At 39.0% G+C, this 20,864-nt stretch overlaps 1 protein-coding gene across 1 annotated transcript in view; it reads right to left on the reverse strand.

Annotated features, from left to right (window-relative positions):
- LOC108699336 (meiotic nuclear division protein 1 homolog) overlaps nt 1-20,277 on the reverse strand; it is a 34,219-nt gene extending 13,942 nt beyond the window's left edge. The window contains exons 1-4 of the mRNA XM_018231354.2: nt 20,139-20,277; nt 18,343-18,408; nt 17,943-18,000; nt 11,353-11,501 (exon numbers count right to left, since the gene is read on the reverse strand). Coding sequence (XP_018086843.1) covers nt 11,353-11,501; nt 17,943-18,000; nt 18,343-18,408; nt 20,139-20,141 — 276 coding nt within the window. The 5' untranslated portion in view covers nt 20,142-20,277. The remainder of the gene's footprint in view (nt 1-11,352; nt 11,502-17,942; nt 18,001-18,342; nt 18,409-20,138) is intronic.
- Between the last annotated feature and the right edge of the window lie 587 nt (nt 20,278-20,864).

Genomic DNA, 20,864 nt, shown 5'->3' on the forward strand with positions numbered 1-20,864 from the left:
AATAAAATCACTTGGGGGTGCCTAACATTTGGATTCATTATATTTTAGTTTGGATCAAGTACAAGCTACTGTTTTATTTTTACAGAGAAAAAGGAAATCTTTAAAAAATTGGATTATTTGAATAAAATGGAGTCTATGGGGGGAAATTTACTAAGGGCGAAGTTCGTCATTTCTGCACTTCGCCGATTTACTAACGGGTGCTGACGTCATTTCCCCCAAGGAGAGACACTCTGGCGCAACTTCGCACTCTAACGCCAGGCGAATTTTCGCTCTGGCGAAAGATCGTTACTATGCAAATTCACTAAGTTTTTTTTACTGACCGTTACCTATATCACCAGACTTGCCTTCACCACCTCAGACCAAGCGAAGTGCAATAGAGTAGATAGAAAAATGTTCAACTTTTTTTTGAGGAACTCCTAAGTCCCAAAAAACGCTGGCATCTTTTCCTTTTTACAGGGGGATAGGCTGAAAAAGATCGAAAATTTTTGGGGGTACCCTCCTTCCCCCCTACATTTGATAACATACGGGACCTAAACTAAACTGTGGGCGTTAGAACACCTCTATATAATTTTATTAAGGTTCCCTGGCTTTGTGCAGTGTAATGTATTTGCTGCAGCATATACTGCCATTGTACTTTAACTGCACGCCGTAACTTTGAACTGCTGGCGTATTTTCGATAGCGCAACTTCGCCAGCGTTCGTTACCCTGTGTGCAACTTCGGATCTTGGTGAATTAGCGTTGTCCAGGCGAATTTATGCCTGGTGAAGTGTTGCGATGTGCGCAAAGCCAGCGCTGGTGATTTTTCGCCGGTTAGTGCATTTGCCCCTATGTGAGATGGCTTTTCCATAATTCTGAGCTTTCTGGATAATGGGTTTCTGGATAACGGATTCCTTACCAGTACTGTCAAGTTCAGTGACTAGGTGGTCACACCCTACACAAAGCAGGTGGACCCAGTTGTTTGGTTTTTATGCTTAGTACTTTTTATACATACATCTAAAACACTAAGGGGCAGATTTATTAAAATGAGAGGTTAGAACTCACCACAGAAAAACTCATTTGATAAATATGGTTTTAAAAACCCCACAGGAATGAATAGAAAGTGAGTGATTTTTTCTGTGTTGAGTTCAAATCTCACATTTTGATAATCTGCCCCTAAGGCTAAGGCCACACCGGGCGAAAAGTCGCCCGCGATCTTTTAAAAGCGGGTCGCGGCGACAAGTCGTTCGTTTTGTCGTAGCGGAAACATAAATGTAAATCGCCACGACAAATACACACAGCGCGATTTCAGATTGCCAATAGCTTCGAATCGCGTCCATACCCTTTTTGGAGCGATAGGGGTGAAATAGACTGTACATTAGCAAACATGGCAATCGCCTCTACACTGACACACGGAACGAAATGTCGCCGCGAGAATACGCTACGTCAACACGGAAGTACGCAACGAGAGGACGCAACGAGAAGACGCCCACACAAAACCACGAGACAAGACGCCGAGAGAACAAGACGCCGAGAGAAAACGTGAACATGACGTGCTAGTTTCGCATGGCATTGTGGTATAACAGTCGCTTCCTGTAAATGTCGCTGCTCCAAATCGCTGTAGCAAATGACGGTCGCCTTGTCGCCGCGACTTTCTTTTTAAAAATCGCGGGCGACTTTTCGCGGCAAAATCGCCTAGTGTGTCCTTAGCCTTACTGAAACATGTATGGTCATTATAGCGACCTCACCATGTATAAACACTTTGGGGGCTATTTACTAAGCCTCTAATTTTTCTGATCAAGTTTTTTTTGGCAAGAAGTCATGGGGGAAAAATACCTTGAATTTTTTGAGATTTATTATACCCCGATGATGCAAAAACCCAAATTGGAAAATCCGCCATCTCAGACCTGTCCAGATCCTGTATAAGTCAATAGGAGAGGCAGCTATCGTGGTCTGTGCTAGGTTTAGCCCGGAAATACGACTTTTTCTGGGTTTTCTGGCAAAAACTCAAAAAAAAAAAAAAGAGCTTTTCGGGAGAAAAGCACGGAAAAATCATACAATTTGGGTTTTCGCTTGATTTTTTACAGATGCTGCAAAAAGCCCAAATTAGAAAATCCACCATTTCAGACCTGTCAAGGATCTTGTATCATTTAATGGGAGAGGCACCTATCTCAATTTGACGTTATCGTGCTGGGTTTAGCCTAAAAATCAACTTTTTCTGGGTTTTCTGGCAAAAACTCGAAAAAATAGAGCTTTTCAGGAGAAAAGCCCGGAAAAATTGTACAATTTGGGTTTTCACACAATTTTTTCACTGATCCGATTAAATAGTTAATTTATTAATAAATTAGGCAAAATCAGGCATTTTTTATTATACCCCGATGCTGCAAAAAGCCCAAATTTGAAAATCCGCCATCTCAGACCTGTCCAGGTCCTGTATCAGTCAATAGGAGAGGCAGCTATCGTGGTCTGTGCTAGGTTTAGCCCGAAAATCCGACGTTTTCTGGCAAAAACTAAAAAAAAAAAAAAGAGCTTTTTGGGAGAAAAGCACGGAAAAATCATACAATTTGGGTTTTCGCTTGATTTTTTCACAGATGCTGCAAAAAGCCCAAATTAGAAAATCCACCATTTCAGACCTGTCAAGGGTCTTGTATCATTCAGTGGGAGAGGCATCTATTTCAATTTGATGTTATCGTGCTGGGTTTAGCCTAAAAAAATCAAACTTTTTCTGGGGTTTCTGGCAAAAAGCCCAGAAAAATCGTACAATTTGTGTTTTCACACGATTTTTTCACTGATCCGATTAAATCGAGTTAATTTATTAATAAATAAGGCAAAATCGGGCATGGGAGTTTGGTCAAGCTTTTTTTTTATTTGGACAATGAGATAAATTCAGATTTTAGTAAATAACCCTCTTTATCTCCTCCATCTACACCTACCATCATACATACACAGTCATACTGAGTCCTGAGGCCCTGCTTGTAGGCTGCTTTTAATACCAAGCACTCCTGGCTATAAAACAACTTGCAGCACCAAATGGACATGAGATAAAACTGGAAAGAATCACTGTCACCATAAGGGACATTTACAGTAAAGGGCGAGACAGCTCCAGAGACCTAAATCTATAAAAGATTATGACAGTATTCGTGACAAACAGTACACCTGTAAAATGTGAGACAGTATAAGGGACAGACTCCCATAAAAGAGTAAGAGCAGAAAAAGCGTACAGTCATGAAATGAGATATTTATTAGACTTAAAGGAAATTTTTTCACACTAAGGGGTGCCAAATGTTAGGCACCCCCACGTGAATGTATTTACTTACCCGAAACACCGGGCCGGTGCTCCTATCAGCAGAAAACTGCACCGGCCCAGGGGTTATTCCAGCGAGCACCACGGAGCGTTCCTCTTCCAGCTTCTTCTTTCTTCTAGCGGATGCGCATTACAGTAAAAAAGCCGAACTTTAACTAAAAAGTCGGCTTTTTTATTCTACTGCGCATGCGTCTGCCCTGGGAAATTTGAAAAAGAAGAAGCCGGAAGTGGATTGCTCCGTGGTGCTCAATGGAATAACCCCGGTGCAGTTTTCTGCTAATAGGAGCAACAGCCTGGGGTTTCGGGTAAGTAAATACATTCACTTGGGGGTGCCTAACATTTGGCACCCCCAAGTGGTAAACTACTTTCATTCTCCTTTAAAAAAAAAAAAAAAAAAAAAAAGAAGAACAAAAGAACACAACACTGAATGACAAACCAAAAACTTACATATAAGAAAAATAAATGCAATGAAATAAATGTTTTCCTGTTTTGTCAGCTATAATTGTACAGGTATGGGATCCATTATACAGAAATCTGTTACCGACAAAGCTCCGACATACAGTTGACTGGTTGCTACAGCCATTTAAAAAAAGAACATTGGGGCAAATTTGATCTTCAAATGTCATTTTGGTATTTGTGTAACTGGGAGTTTTAGAAGCCGACCGTGACTACTGAACTACTGAAAAGGATTAACCTGTTAGCACTGTCATTCTAGGACTCTCTCTTTAAGCAAACTTAGCTGTTAATCGAAGTCACTGATTTCTTGCAAAGATTCAGATAGACGTGTATGTGCACAGTGACTATATAATCCTTAATAAATAAGAAAAATGATAGTTCTACCATTTTTTTTAATATAGATAGTATATTGTCAACATTCAGGTTGACACATTATAAACTTTTTAATAATTATCGATTGTCCATTTAATACAAGTTACATATTAACCCAAAGCATATACTTTTATCCTGAAGTAGTAAGCACTATAATATTAAGCAGTGGGCCGTAACAGAAAAAATACATGCAGCAGCACATGACAAAACATCCATATGAAAACCCAAGTGAGGGTTGAATTTACAGCTAACCTGCTGGGGTTTCTGTTGCTTTGTCCTGGTTCAGATTGCAGTGTACATTAAAAAGACTGAGTTTGATAGACTTCTATGGATGCACTAAATATAGTATTCAGGCAAGTTACAGCACTCTTTGCAGGATTTGGATTTGACCAAACCTCTTCTAGGCTGCTCCCCAATAAATGTCTTCCTAAGGCAAAGTTATAAAGCTAGAACTGTTCTTCAAAAAAAGCACACACTTCTGAAACGGATGCAGTCCTGGTTTGCACATGCGACTTGTTAGTGGCTGGTGCCAAGAAGAGCAAGTAAAGCTGCTGAACATGGAAACTGCCAACCCTGAACATAACACTGCCCATAAAAGATTGGTATAAGGGAGCAGGTTGTGGGGGTTCAGAGGAGGCCTGTTCATGGTGCATTGATTGCCTAAGTGGGGATAGTTACCCTTTAAAATAATAGACAACTGAAAGGGACTTATATTCTTCACATTGGTTTGGGATTTAGTTCAGTATTCAGTAAATTTTATTGTGCAGTAATTTAACAAGCAGGTGCGGGCGATTTTCTTACCAACTACAGCTGGCTACAGCGGTGCGAGATCTGGGCCTGGTCCACTCATACATATAAAAGACACACCAATAACAAACAAACAGTTTAACTTTAAATTTAGTCTAAATAAAGGTCAACATGCAAATGCCCACAACACTCCCCAATGCCTAACACCACCCAGTGATTTTTGGTATAGTTTTTAGTATTGTTAAAAGAATGTGTTGGGATTGATTTACTAACATAATTATTAAGTAACAGTTGTCTATAGCAACCAATTGGATGTTTGCATTCATTTTATTGTAGTACAGGTATGGGACTTGTTATCCAGAATGCTCGGGACCTGGGGTTTTTCTGGATTACGGATCTTTCTGCAATTTGGATCTTCATACCTTAAGTCTACTAGAAAATCATTTAAACATTAAATAATCACAATAGGCTGGTTTTGCTTCCAATAAGGATTAATTATATCTTAGTTTGGATCAAGTACAAGGTACTGTTTTATTATTACAGAGAAAAAGGAAAAGGAAATCATTTTAAAAAAATGTGCATTATTTGGATAAAATGGCGTCTATGGGAGACGGCCGTTCTGTAATTCAAAGCTATGTATAATGGGTTTTCAGATAACGGATTTTATACCTCTAGTTCTAGTCCATAACTAAATCCTGAATGGCTGCTATGGATAAAAATAACTATGCTAGTGTAATCAACCAGTCGGTCTTCTTTGGTATTCACTCAAAATTAAATGTTTACATTAGGCACAACAGAAGAGTTAACTTAAAGAACCCTCAGTCAATGCTGAATAAACTTGATAAGCAATAAAATGTTTGTAGTTTCATTATAAAACATCTTTGTATCGTTAATTTTAAAGGAGCAGGATAGAAGTAATTCTGTTCACTCGTTTTAAACTGTACTCTGAAATGAATCCATAAAAGGTTAAGAACAAAAAAAAAAGCATAAGAAAAGCACCAGGAAGTGAGGAAGTGAGTAGTAATGCAGCATTTGTCTGACAACCACAACACAGCTATTTAGAGAGGGCTCATTAACCCCTTCAATGTAGTTCCACTTTACAATCAAAAATGTTAAATGCCCATCTGTGTGAAAAGAATATGTTTGTTCTTCCCACAGGGCAGAGTATTTATCTCTGACCAAGTCACAAGGACAACTGTAACATGAGAAAAATGCCAAATTGGATACCTAGGACAATAACACACATTTGTCACCCATGTTAAAAATTTCTTACCATGGGGGACGACTACCTGAAAATTATTTGCTTTTTGCTAATTGCAAATCGCAATTAGCAAATTGTAATCGCTGCACATAAATGAAATTACGACGATTTTGGTTAAGCACAGGAAAATGCCTGCCTTTGCATTCCTGGCATAAAGATGAATCGCCGCAATATTTATAGTAAACTTAAATGTAAACTCCCCCTTTAAAATATACTTCTGTTTAGAAGATTCTCCACTCCAGGCACGCATAGGAGTCACTTATATCCAGTTTTATTCCTACTGGCTTGTATTTAGGATTGTATTTAGGGCCAATGCTGCTCTAGATGCAAAGATCCGATCGTACGAATCATCCATGCCACTAACCATTCAGATCAAAGTCTTACCAGTCAGATCAAATATAGTAGTTAAAGAACAGATGAGCCGATGTTCTGCCCCTGACAGCAATCGTACGTTAGTTATGTCCGACAAAGTTAGTGAGTCTCCCACTGAAAATCGTACGATCGGCAATACACGCAGAGATATTATCGGCAGCCGACAGAAATCTTCTAACCTGTCCGATCGACCAAACGACCGATCTCTGCCGGACGAAAAATGTCGGGACTCTCCACACACGGTCCGAAAATCGTACCAATCCTCGATTCGTACATTCGGATCTTTGCGTCTATGGCCATCTTTAGGAACATTCTTTATTTTGCACGGCCTATTTACCCAGTTTATATTTTTACACTGAACAATTCCTTCAATATAGTGTATCTAGTAATTTAATACAGTGAAACCTTGATTTTAAGTTTCCCCGCATTCTACATTTTTTATTTGTGGTTCCACCAATTTATAATGCATTTCAATGGGTGCATTTCCCTGATTTTAAGTAATGTTTTCCTGGATTTTACATCAACATTTTGTCCTGATGTACCCAAAACGGCCTTTTTCCTCTATGAATGTTATTTTTTGTGAAATAAAGAGGTTTAAAATACTAACCAGGTCAATTCCAATTAGTCTGCCCTTATACAGTCCTGCACCAATCACTTATTGCTTTAGGTTGTGTATGTGACTGACAGAGAGGCCTTGCACATACACCCAATAGTGTAACATTAACATTGCAAGGCTTAACTCGTTATTAACGCAGTAAATATTGTATCTCAAAGTATAACGGACTCCTGTACTTATATCCTGCGAGGATGCACGGTGCCAGTGCGCTGATGCAGTTGTCTGGGTTACCATGGCAATTTATTTCACTAAAACTGTTGTATTATCCTCGCACCGGCACCGTGCATCCTCGCAGTGCCCAGGTCAGATATCCGATCACAGCGTGCACAATCATTTTTCATGCCAGTGTCTGGCTGACAATGGGTGCGCAGACTTTCCCCAGCCTATTCCCTGCTCAGTCCCGGCAGCGACCCCACCAGAGAAGCGCTCAGTGACCACAGTGGAGCAGGAATAGCGCAGGGGTCAGACACGCGAGGAAGTTGGGAGAAAAGTTTCCAGGGGGCAGCCTGTTTATGGGGGCGGCGGCAGCAGCGCACGGGGCAGCCGGGGACCATGGAGGGAGCTTGACAGCAGCAGCGGCAGTTCCTGGGGCAGCCAGCAAGAGGGAAGACTGGGACAGGAGGGCACGGTGCTGGGGTGCAGGGGCAGCAGTAAGAGACTCTACCAGCTCAAGAACCGAGGTGAAGGGCAGCAGCAGCCAGAGCCGGCCTGGGTGGGATTAGTGCGGAGACTGTTTCTAAAAGAAAAGTCCCCCGGAGGTGTCATCCCGCAGCCCCATGAAGACAGCATCCCCCGCCCCTCGGAAAGGCTTTTCCCGGGGAAGGAAAGAGCGGACTCCTGCCCCAGAAGCTGCCTGCACCGATCCCAGTCCGACATCAGCACCCGCTCCTTCTCCAAGTTAGAATTGTTCTTCCAGTACAGGAGGCTGGAGCCGGAGGTGGTGGAGGAGCAACAGGTTCAGCCCGGGCGGAGAGGCTGTTGGCTCAGTCCCAGACCCGCAGTGTCAGTGTGGCCACATCTGAGAGCGGCATGAGCTGGAGGAGTGAGGGAGAGGCAAGCCAGGGAGGAGAAATCGAGCACCGCTGGATGGATGGTTGCCCTTTCGCCTTTTCTGAAGAGGACAGGAAGTGGAGTTTCTGTTAGTTATTTCTTAATAAAGGCTTTGCTATTTTAAAGTTTAAATTTGTGTTGGTGGGTTTTTTTTCGTTGTTTCGTTTTTTAAATGTTACTTTTTGGTTTTTTTTTATGTTACTGGTCCTTTAAAAGGATTGTTCACCTTCAAGCACTTTTTCAGTTCAGTTGGTTTCAGATAGTTCACCAGAAATTTCCAATTACTTTCTATTTTCTATGTGTGACCGTTTGTTATATTAAAGAGTAAAGTGTAATTTTTCACCTTCTAAAGCAACTCTGGGGGAGAGTCAACGACCCTGTAAAATTGATACATTTAGTTGATACATTTCTTATTTGTCCCTGCTGAGCAGAATCCCTGAACTTCATTACAGACAGCTGTTAGAATTGATATAATAGTTGCTAATACTCCAGAGATGCTGCTGAGAAATGTATCAACTAAATGTTGAAAAAATTGTAACAGTTCAGAATCTGCACCTGAATAACTGAGCTGTGCGGACCAACCCGATAACCGCGGGCAGAGCCGCCATCAGGGGGGGACAGTTGGAAGGGGCCCCGAGGGTAAGGGGGGCCGTTCATGCCGCACTTACTTGATAAGCCGGGCCCCCCTGCTTTCTGAGAGCTGCCGGAAATTCTGTGACCAATAAAGGAAGAAAATGCTGTCACTGGAAGAAGATGCAGCCACCTGTGCTCCCCTCCTCCCTTCTGTAGTTGGCAGCTCATTACTGGTTACTGGTTAAGTTAAGGAATGTTGGCTTGGAACATAGTATTTGTACCTGGATAGAGAACTGGCTAAAAGATATGGCTAACTGGAAAATGAGGTTCAATGTTGATAAATGCAAGGTTATGCACTTTGGCAAAAATAATATAAATGCAAGTTATACACTAAATGGCAGTGTGTTTCCTTAAATGAGAAGGATATAGGGGTTTTTGTAGATAACAAGTTGTCTAATTCTGGGCAGTGTCATTCTGTGGCTACTAAAGCAAATAAAGTTCTAACTTACATAAAAAAGGGCATGAACTCAAGGCATGAAAACATAATTATGCCTCTTTATAGGTCCCTTTATAGGGCTCAATGGCACATACTACTAAAAATATTATTATGAAAATGCTTTATTTGCATGAAGCAGGGTTTTACATATGAGCTGTTTTAAGCAATATATTTTTATAGAGACCTACAATTATTTGAGGGGTATAGTTTTCCTTTAATGAGAATGGAATGCTAACTGACACATAAAAGCACTTTAAGGTGCTTAATCATTCTCAGCCACAGTATAATTATTAGCATTCATAGATCTTACTGAATTGCCCAACTGTCCACAATAAGCAGCACTAGATTAGGGTACATAACATTTCTCTTTCTGTGATCACTTCCTTGTGTCATCAAAAAGGATTGTATAGTTGGTTTTTCCAGGCCCAGCATAAATTTTCAGACCATTAGTCTGGGCATCTTAGTGTTTGTGCCCAGCAGTAGTATCTACGTCTACAGCATCATCATAGAATCGGGTTGTTAAAACAACATTATATACAAAAAGGGGGATTGTGAAAGCACTCAAAAAGCTAAGTTAAAGTATATTTAAGTATAATGGAAGTGCTACTTTTTAAAAAACATTACCTGGTCCCCTGTCTCATAAGCAATTCAGTATAAATGCAAGTGCATGTGTTTACATAACAGGGTTTTTTAGTTACAAAGTTATGATCATAAAGTTGATAAGCCACCATTCCACGTCAAGTTAAACCCCACACGGTGGTCCCTAACTTGTTTACCTCTGGTCATAATATAAAAAGTCTTTTACTTCTCTGCATAGTAGCATTACTTGTAATCAGAGTCTCGTTGAACCTTGGTGGTGTTAAAACAACATTATACTAATTAATTACAATTGATAAGGGATTTAGAATGTTTTGTATACATGGAGGTGTAAAATGGTATTAGAACAATGAGCCGCAAGCTTAATTCCAGTTCTCAGAATTCTGAGGTGACTTCTAATACCCCTATATTAAAAAAGGAGGCCCTATTTCTCTTGTATAATACACGTTTCAGTGAGTTCAGTGACAGAATAGACATCACAATATATATATATATATATATATATATATATATATATATATATATATATATATATATATTGTATTTTTATTTGTTGCTGATTAAAACAAGAATTCTACTAGATCTTAGAAAAGCCATTTTGCTCAAAAGAAAGTATTCTACCATTTTTACCACCAGTTCTCTTGACATTTTCAAATATGCCTGTCAATGTATCACCATGGCAGCGCTCAGTGCTGTGCAGAAGGAATAATTGCATATATATTTTTAGAATGATTTATTGCATATATATTTAACCGAACTTAAATTACATAAATGTCTTTATCTGCTAGCCTTGGCCTGTATTTACAAGCACTGAGGAAACAACGTCAATGTAACATGTCTATGCACATGCTTTATAAATAAACGATAATAAAAATAGTACAACAGACTTAAAAAGGAAACCAAATGGAACAGCAAAGCAATCACACATTAAAACATTAGGCTCATGTACAAATTTAGTGCATATCTGCTCCAGGCAATAACAAGGTCCATTCGCCCAGCTTTGTGGATTTTGGATAGTTTTGCCCATTAAAAATGCCCAACCTTGTTTCCCCTCTAAGGTCAGCTTTTTTTCAGTATGCCTTAAGTCAGAAAAGCAAGCTGATAGAGCTGCTAACCATCACAAGAAAATTGCTCTTGAAACAGTAATGATTATGCGAAGATTAGAGTTATTTTTCAAAAACAGGCCATGCTTGGCAGGAGCGCACAATGCATATGCTACACTTCCCAAGATGGGATCGAATTACATGCTGTAGAAAGAAGATTTATAATATGCTAAGAGGGAAGCAAGCAGAGGCCTGCTAAACAAGGAGGAGCATTCTGTACATATATGGTCTGTATTTTTGCTTTAGAAATGCTTTGCCATTTTGTCTCCTCCTACCCAATCTTGCTGTGGTGTCTAGTGTTCTCTATGCAGTTTATAGCATTGCAATTTGCAAGTATAATACTCCCTCTGCTGGTCAAATGAAGATTCACCACTGCATCATTACTTTATTGTAGTTACTTATACATACCCCGATATTAAATGCAATTACCTGGGCTTCCAAAGTCTCCAGTTTTCTTTTGCGGGCATGAAGAGCCTTGCTGGGGAAAGCCCAAAAGTAATTTGAGGTTCCTATACGCTCTGAGTCTACCATTCCATCATCCACTAAGCTCTGCAAAATCTCCTTCACAGACATTGATGCTGTCAGGGTTATAAAGACATTTTGTCAAACAGATGTAGGATTATACGATAACTTAAATGAGCAAACAGCAAAGTACTGGGAGCTGGCAATGCTCCAAAGACGCCAATCCATATACAGCTTACACCAGGAGTGCCCATACTGTACTAATATGGGGTCTACTTTTAGTGATGTTGTCTCATTATGATCTACATCCAGAATATCACTGTTAGCATTCTGTATTTTTTACTTAAATAGTATATTAATTTATAAGAGAATTTATATTACTATATTTTAAAAAAAAAAAACAACTATTTCTTATGTAGCTTTAAATATCTGAATGAAAAGAATAAAACAGAAAGGTATTTAGTCAAGCTGTTTGTTGACAGTGCTGATCACCAGCTAAAGGTCTACTGTAGATCCCGATCTACCTTTTGGACACCATGTAGTTTAATCCATGCACAGTTTAATCCATGCACGGCGTCAATCATGCACGGCGTCAATCATGCACGGCTTAAACCATGCACGGCGTAAACCATGCACGGCGTAAACTATACTCAGCTTAGTGTAATGACCAAGAAGAAAATAATTATGTAAGAAATAAAACAAGTGTTCTCATTTATCAAAGGTTGCTGTACCTACAGGGATGTGCTCTAGCTTATAAATATGAACACCTGGTTGAATTCTCATGTTTTATTTTCAAAGATAAAACTGACCGGCACTAAAATAGCAAATTATATTAGTTGGCTTTTGCATATGTGTAATTTATTGGTGCCATTATACCATTTAAAAGAGTTAAAGACAGATAATAAGTGTGATGAGAATTTGTATTGCGTACATAAATATGAAATAATAAGTTGAGTCATTGATATTGTTCATGCCTGTGGCAAAACACACAAATTATAACTATAAATATAACTACATTAAAGAATTCCCTCCCAATAGTAATCAAGCACATAACAAGATCACCCCATGGGACTCAATTACATAAAAAGCACGTACCAAATCAATGTAAATTGCTCTCTTTTCCTCATAATACAGCAATTTTCCCAGCATCCCAATGTAATTATGCTAGATGAAAATCAGTTTTGTAGGTGGCACTAGGCACAAGCTATGCAACAAGGTGCAAAACTTAAGCCTGTTTGTAAATGAAGTCTAAGTTGAAGTCTATGGCTATTTACTAATACTGCTTTAAATGTCTGATGATGCACTGTGCAATGAAAGACCTGTACTTTTGATTTGTCAATTGTAGGTGTGTGCTACACAACAGGCATGTTGGTGCTAGTTCCAATAGCTTATTTAATGTTGTTTTAATGCATACATAGTTGAACAGGTCTTGTAAAAAGTGCTTGCACCTCGATTTGAAAATGAGGCCCTGTGTCTTTTACAATTTTAAATATAGCCTGGTGCTCTCTTGTATTAAACAGTCGATTTGGAAAATCATATTTGACTAGCTGGTTGTAAATCAAGTCACATGTGGTTCCAGTGATATGAAGAGATTGACTGACTGCTTCAATAGGACTAAAGTTGCTTTATCCTTTCAACACTTACATTCCATACGGTTATAAAATAAATGTAGACGGTACAAAATAGTTACAACCCTTTTGAGGCAGTATATAAAACACACAGAAAAATAATGAAAATGATTAATAAGCAGCCAATAAATCTGAAAATTGACAGATTGCATCTAGACATCAAAGAAACTGCAAACCATGCTGGGAGTCTCTGTTAGGGCAGAACACACACAGCAATGCGGGGAGATTAGATGCCCAGCGACAAATCTCCTCTTCTTCAGGGCGACTAATCTCCACGAACTGCCTCCCCTGCCTTAACTCTGACTAGAATGAAAATCGCCTGGCGGGATGGTACTTGGAGCGATTCGTTTTCCCGAAGTCGTTCGAAGATTCCTTGTCAGACAACTTCGGGCAACTTTGGAAAACAAATCGCTCCGAGTGCCAGGGGAGGCAGTTCGCGGAGATTAGTCACCGCGAAAAAGAGGAGATTTGTCGTCGGGCAACTAATCTCCCAGAATTGCCGCATGTCTCTGCCCTTAAGTGAATATATGAATACAGTATTTTTCAATTATACAGTTGGTTTTAGTAAGAAATCGGCTCCATTATGCAAGAAAAGATATTCTCAGCCCATATCAGCTTTTATGAAATGGATAGCAATACTGTATTCACATTGAATTCCAGGAAATGCCTTTAAAAAAGTTCAATGAAAACTTTAAATAAATTTGACCAAAGGTGTTTATTACTCTGTAACAATTAAAAGTTTGGTAAAATTGTCCAAAGCTAATGTAATGTATTATAGTTATAAGGCATCTCTTGTTAAAAATGATAAAGGAGATTAGAAATGATGGGTTTTGACACATGTAAGGGCTATCGGCCTGCTACACATGGTGCTTAAACTCCTTAGTGACAAGCATCCCATTATGATAAATATATTTTAGAAACAAAACTTCATAATCAGTCATGAGTTTATTTGCTTTGTGCTGGCTTATATTTTGAACAAATAACCAAGAACAGCAAACTTTGGTTACACTGGAGACTTTTTTTTTTTTTAAATTGCATTATAAATGAGATTAAAAAAAACCAAAAAAAAACCTTTGGGTTTTAAATGCCTATGATAATTGTTATTTATCAAAGATCGAGTTTGTTAGTTTTTTGTTTTTTTTTATAACTCGAATAAACTCTCTTCTTGAATGCTTTATTATTTATGAAAAAAACTCGAATCAGTGTAGTCAGGGTATAAAAAAATTTAATTGATTGAGTTTTTGAGCAAAAACCACTGAAAAAACCTGAACATCATGAATGCTACAAACATCTTTAAATGGTTCAAAGGACATCTGCCACTGACTTCTACATGACCTCAACAGGTATTAGCTGGAGTATTTTCGAATCAAGCTATTTCCAGCTTCAGGGTATAATAAATCTAGAAAGATTCGAGTCTTTGTTTTTTAAAAACCTTAAAAAATTAGGTTTTTACTAAATGAAAAACAACTCGACCTTTAATAAATAACCCCTTTAAAGTAGCTGGATTTCAACAAATATAAATTAAAAACCAACATGTGCTGCAACCATATGGAGTAGTGGTTCTGTGGACAAGCAAGCTGTGCATCATGCCAAAATCTTGTTTATGCACCAGAATGGGGCACCTGATACCCATGCAAAGGCTACATAATTACATGGTGAGGAGAATGGGGAATTAGGAGGAGTGCGGTGACATCTAGGAAGTGTTGAATGGAAAGTTAAAGTAACTGCCAGCCCCACCTCTATGCCTATGGCATAGATGCAATATAGGAATGACAGCCGAGATTACCCAGGTATGGGTGTTTTAATTTAAAAAAATTGTTTCGTGTTAATTTAAAAATAACTTTTATTAAATAGCTTTTTATGTCTGGGTGATATGCCCTATTTAAATGTCATAATCAGACAACAGAAATAGGTTTCTCCTCTTTTTGTGTCCATTTTTGCTGTTTTTATCCCCCTGGGTGTATTCCCAGCAACTGGTTTCATGCACTTATCAGCTGGTATGTAATACAGAGTACAGTATACCTAAATCCGGACAGTTTTCTAAATATCCAATCCAGACTGGCAAAATAGGAAGATTATTGTGGAATGTGCGCAAACATTTGAATAATCAGCCTGCAAGTCAACTGGATGGATCTCAGTTGGGTCATCAGTCCACCTAGTTGTCCATTTTGATCAGAGGAGGGGTTTTGGCAAAAGGTTTAAAGAAGCAGTACAATCCATTTTCCTGCTGTATTTCATTGAATATATTTGTGCAAAAATACTTATTGCATTTTCTTTTCATGAAGAAATACTTATGGTTTTCGTTCTACTAAAGAAAATAGTTTCACCGTATAACCAATTTTTTGGTTCTGCTGAGCAGAGGACAAGCCAATGAAACTGATTTCCAGTTCACAGATAATCCTTTTCTATAAAAGGCTCATCCTTATGACAGCTGAGCAGAAGATGTTTTTTTTTTTACCCTATTTATAGGGAAAGACAGCGGGTGAGTTAAATGAAAAACAAAGAGCGAAGTACCTGTACTATAACTAAAGAAATCAGTTATAAATGTTATGAGACGTCTACTAACTATAGTTAGTAGAATTCTACTAACCATAATTTCTATTTCCAAGTCACCTTCCATCACAGCATTCACCAATATGAGCATTCCTGCCCCACAGGCCACTGGACAAGAAAGGGTTAACCTAATTAGTCTATAACATCCGCCCTGTGCCTTCCCCTTTTGTCTTTGTATCCTAGCTTCTGAAGTGAAGGAAGATTGGTGAATGCTGCCATGAAAGGTGATTTGGAAATAGAAACTACGGTAAGTACAATAAATTTCTCTATTTCCCAAGCCACCCATGGCAGCAATTCACCAATATGAGAATTACCATAGCCAGAAAGAAGGGAGTGACCAGTCAATGCTTAAGTGTTTTATTATCAATGCAACACAGCCTGTGAGACTTTCCCAAATCTAGCATCTTGAGACAACAGAACATATAACTTGTAATGTTTTATAAATGTATGTAAGGAAGACCATCTTGCTGCCTTACAAATCGATTCCGGCGGAGTCTTGGCTTCTGCCGCCCAGGAAGTAGCCAACGCTCTGGTAGAGTGAGCCCTTAAGTCTCCAGGAACCTCTCTGCCTGCCTGGTGGTATGAAAACACAATACAACTAACGATCTATTGGGGACGGGCGAATTTGACCCGTTTCGTTAAAAATTCGCCGGCGGCGAAATGTCGCCGACGCCCATTAAAATCTATGGGCGTCAAAAACTATTGTTGCGCGGCTAAATATTTTTTTTTGACGCACGATGCCATACATGTCTATGGGCGTAATTTTTGCGGCAAAAGAAGGCGAAAAAATGTGCCCATCCCTAATCTCTATCTATCTGTAACGTCCTAATTTATTGCCTAACAGTATATATGCTGTGCCTTTCTAGCTTTCATTTGTATTTTGCCTGACGAAGGGGCCTTGGTGCTCCGAAAGCTTGCAATGTATTTTTTTTATTGTTAGCCAATATAGGTATCACTTCTACAATACTTTTTGTATTTGTTTTTTTATTTGTTATAATTATTTTATAGAATCATGTACCGGAAAAATCGCTGAACACTTCTTCACTGAAGGAAATAGCTTGTCAGCTGAGGAACTCTTTGGCAGCTCTTCTGTCAGAAATAAAGTTTTCCTCGCTGCTTTGATCAATGTATCAATCACCGCTGTATCAAAACTTGATTCCTTGAGTCACAGAGAACCTCCCTTGCTCTTTTACACTTTCTGGCAACACCAGAGGTTGATGCCACCTGCACTCCTTGCACAACTGCTTGCTTTATAAGAGAAACTAATGCATCCAAAAGAGGAAGTGAAGAGTTTTAAGGCTCCGCTGTAGAGGGTTGCTCAGTAGAAGCCTGCTACCTTGGCTGATGACTTTCTGCTTTAATCCAAAGTAGGGAAGAAGCACACCAATTCAGCTAGGCAATGCCTTTAGCACATTTATTTGCAGAATGCTAAAGGCATTGCCTAGCTGAATTGGTGTGCTTCTTTCCTACTTTGGATTGTTGCAGTGTTGGGCTTGGAAGCGGCCTGGGATATGGATGCACCCGGTAATATGAAGTAAGTGGTGTGCGGCAAATTCAAAAGTATTGCTGACTTTCTGCTTTAGGCATTTCAGCAGAGACAGAGAAAGGCTAAAATGAAATAAAAATAGCCTCCTTCCCCTTTCTTAACTAGATGAAAAACACGTTTGTCTTCAGCTTACCCAGGGACTTTAGGCTGAACCCCTTTCTGCAGTCACAATACTGTGGCAACATTAAAGAACTTATGTGACGTCCTAACAGAGCTATACCCGCACTCTGCAGCCTAAAATCGCCGTACCTGGAAATGTTGTCATCCTTGGCACGCACATGCGCTCTAACTGGAACAAAAATTGCTCCCTCTACTGCCTCGGGGAGATGAACTTCCGGTGCGCACTTCCGGGTACCCGGTTCCCTGGCGCGCCAGGAAGCCCCACCAATCTTTCAGCCATTAGCAGCTTTCGGCTATTAATGATGGCGTATGTGACCCAGCCTATTGGTCTTTCTCCTCAGCAATCCCCTCCGGGGAGCGTTTTGGGAAGCATCAGGGGAGAGAGGAAGAGAGAAGCCCCTGGAATTGGTAAGCTCATCAGTGTCCTGGATAGGGAAAAAGACAAAAGGGGGAGGCAGCAGGGCAGACGTTACAGACTAATTAAGCCTTTCCTGTCCAGTGGCCTGTGGGCAAGGAATACTCATATTGGTGAATTGCTGCCATGGGTGGCTTGGGAAAAGGTTTTGGGTAAATTAGCCTATGATACCATCTAAATTCACCTAACTAGCTGAAAGCTGTAACTGGATTTAATGCAATATATAAAGTTGTGCATATAAATAAAATGCTTGTAATATGATAAAATCTATACGATGTTAAGTAAATGTACTTACTGATGCCTTTTTCTTTTGGGGCAATTTTCTCCAAGTCTTTTAACTGGAACACATCTTTCTGTTTAAACAGTACACAAAAAGTAAATGCTCAGGGTCTTAAAGATGTATTATGTTTAGTTTCCATTTACTGAAACATTTCATTTGACTGTGAAAATAAAGCTACCTAAAAACCCAGTGCTTTCAGTTGTGCACTACCTGATGCTGGTTCTCAATTGACAGTCAGAAGATCTTATCTAATCAGAGATGAGCAGCATCTTCTCATACCTTCATATTGGAATGAGAGAGAACTGCAGAAAAAATGTGTGCCTCTGATAAACAAAATAAACTTTTTTTAAAATCTACAAAAATATATCTGAAAACTTTAAAAGTATCTTGGTACTCCCAAAATTTAAGAACTTACGGTTTCAAAAAATATTTCCATCATTCGGGTTCTCTTCTCTTCTACACTAAGTCCTCTTTTTTTAGACTACAAAAAAGAAAAAAAAATACATAGTACAGATTTCATACAGACATCAGCTTAATATTACAAACACTTATTGTATTCCATGTGAGATGCCATTCAGCAGACCTCTTTGCCCCTAAGCATTGAAGTGTGCTGGAACCACCATTGCCCCTTAACCACAACAACACCATACAACTACTCACCAGAAATGAATGGATGTACACTTATTTTACACCAAACTGGCACAGTCTGGGAGCACCGCTATGCCTCCTATTGCAGCCATATATTTGTTTTCTTTTTTTTATTTATTGGTATAATTAAAGCTGACAAATATTGTTATTGATATAGGCATGTATCACTTTAATATAATTTATCCCAGTGCCTGTACCGAGATATTCGATTTGGCCAGGCACTTGGCTATATCCTGCTAAAACAAATTGTATTATGCTGGATCCCAAACCAAATCTTGGATTTGTTGCATCTCTAGTGGGCACATTTCCTTTAAATGTAAAGTACAATGTAATTGTACATTGAAGGGTGGGTGTTTCCCCCCCGAAACGTTGATGTTTGGTGGCTGAATAAAAGGGGATAATCCCTGACTGCACTAATCGGTGTGTGTGCAGATCCGTTTCTTTTACACGTTGGCTTTAAATGTAAAGTCAGGTGGCAACTCTACCTGAGAGCAGAGGCTGATATGATTTTAGTACATAAAATAGTTTAGTTTGGGGGTTATAAAAAGCACATTTTATTAGAAATCATATTCTAATATTAATTTAATTATATTGTAATATCTAATATTATTCTAATGTAAAAAAGTTTTTTAAATGTATGGGCTGTTTTATGTGTTTTTATAGATACCTCCAATGTTCAGGGGTACAGTTTCCCTTTAAAGGAACAGTATCACCAAAAAATTAAAGTGTTTTAAAGGACTGACAATATAATGTACATTTACTCTGCTGGTAAAACTGGGTGTTTACTTTAGAAAACTCTACTATAGATTATATAAAGAAGCTGTTGTGTAGCCATGGGGGCAGCCATTCAAGCACAGGATACATAGTAGAGAGGATCCCATTGTATACTATATCGCTTCTATAGCTTATTTCCTATCTGCTGTGTAACCTGTGCCTTTTCTCCTTTTTCAGCTTTGAATGGCTGCCCCCATGGCTACACAGAAGCTTGTTTATATAAACTGTAATAGTGTTTCTGAAGTAAACACACCAGTTTTATCTGTGCAGCACAACAGTGCATCATCTTTTCATTACTTTAAAGGGATACTGTCATGGGAAAACATGCTTTTTTTCAAAAGGCATCAGATTTCAAAATTGAATATAAAAAAATCTGTTTGCTCTTTTGAGAAACTGATCTCAGTGCAGAATTCTGCTGGAGCAGCACTATTAACTGATGTGTTTTGGAAAATACATGTTTTCCCATGACAGTATTCCTTTTATGTTTTGATGTAACTGTTCCTTTAACTAAAGGAATTACACAAAGATAGTGTTACACAGAATAATAATAAAAGAAAATGTTATGAGTCTGTCCCTAACCTCTCAGATACAATCGAATCCACTGTGGAAGTTACCAGACATATTGACAGTAGTGTGCAGTTTTATGACCAGCTGATTTCTAACGCTGAATGGCTGAATGGAAGTAAAATAAATATACGCGTTCTATCTGGTACTTCCACTGCAATAAAGTTACACGGACCATACAAAATGATTACACTCATCTGTCCGAGAACAATCATTATCACTCACCATTCTCGTTACTTCCCGGGTAAATTTCGGTCCTGCTTCAACGCCCGCCCCCAAAATACCGTTTTCTAAACCTGATTGGTCGGCGCGCTTTATTTCCCTGAAACGTGGGTTTTTGAAAGGTCCGCCCCTACCGACGTCACTGGTGTAGGGTCACTGTGACTGTGAGAAGACGGGAGGGGCGTGGCCTTTGTCTGGCGCATAAAGATATGTTGAGCGCCCTTATTTTGTGACGAACATAATTTGTCAACGAGCTGTAGGTTATTGATGAAGGGCTACACTGCCTTCCTTTATTCAGCTGTTTTAGGATTTTTCTATACATGTAATTGCTGCTTTCTAAAATGGCCGATATGCTAGTACGATTTGCCTTGACCTTATTCTGTGAATAGAATTTCTTTTATGGATCGATACTGCATGTGATTACGTTGAGGCATCTTCCCATACCTCCCAACATTTTAGAAGTAAAAAGAGGGACAAAAAATTTTTTTCCGCACATAGCGCAGCAATTCTTTGACCACACCCCTTTCTGTGGCCACACCCCCTAATTACCATGTTTGTTTTACAAAATTTGGAAGGTTATGAAAGTTTGAAAATATTTCTCCTTATCTAAACTGTGTTTTTGTGTCTCAAAATTGTTACAAAGTATCTTATTTGCACCTGTTAGGTGTTGTGGGCTCTGCTAAAAGCCAAGTAAGTGAGAAACTTTGTTTCTTTTTCTGGCTGTTCAGT

Source organism: Xenopus laevis, chromosome 1L, assembly GCF_017654675.1.
Source record: "Xenopus laevis strain J_2021 chromosome 1L, Xenopus_laevis_v10.1, whole genome shotgun sequence".
NCBI classification, from domain to species: domain Eukaryota; kingdom Metazoa; phylum Chordata; class Amphibia; order Anura; family Pipidae; genus Xenopus; species Xenopus laevis.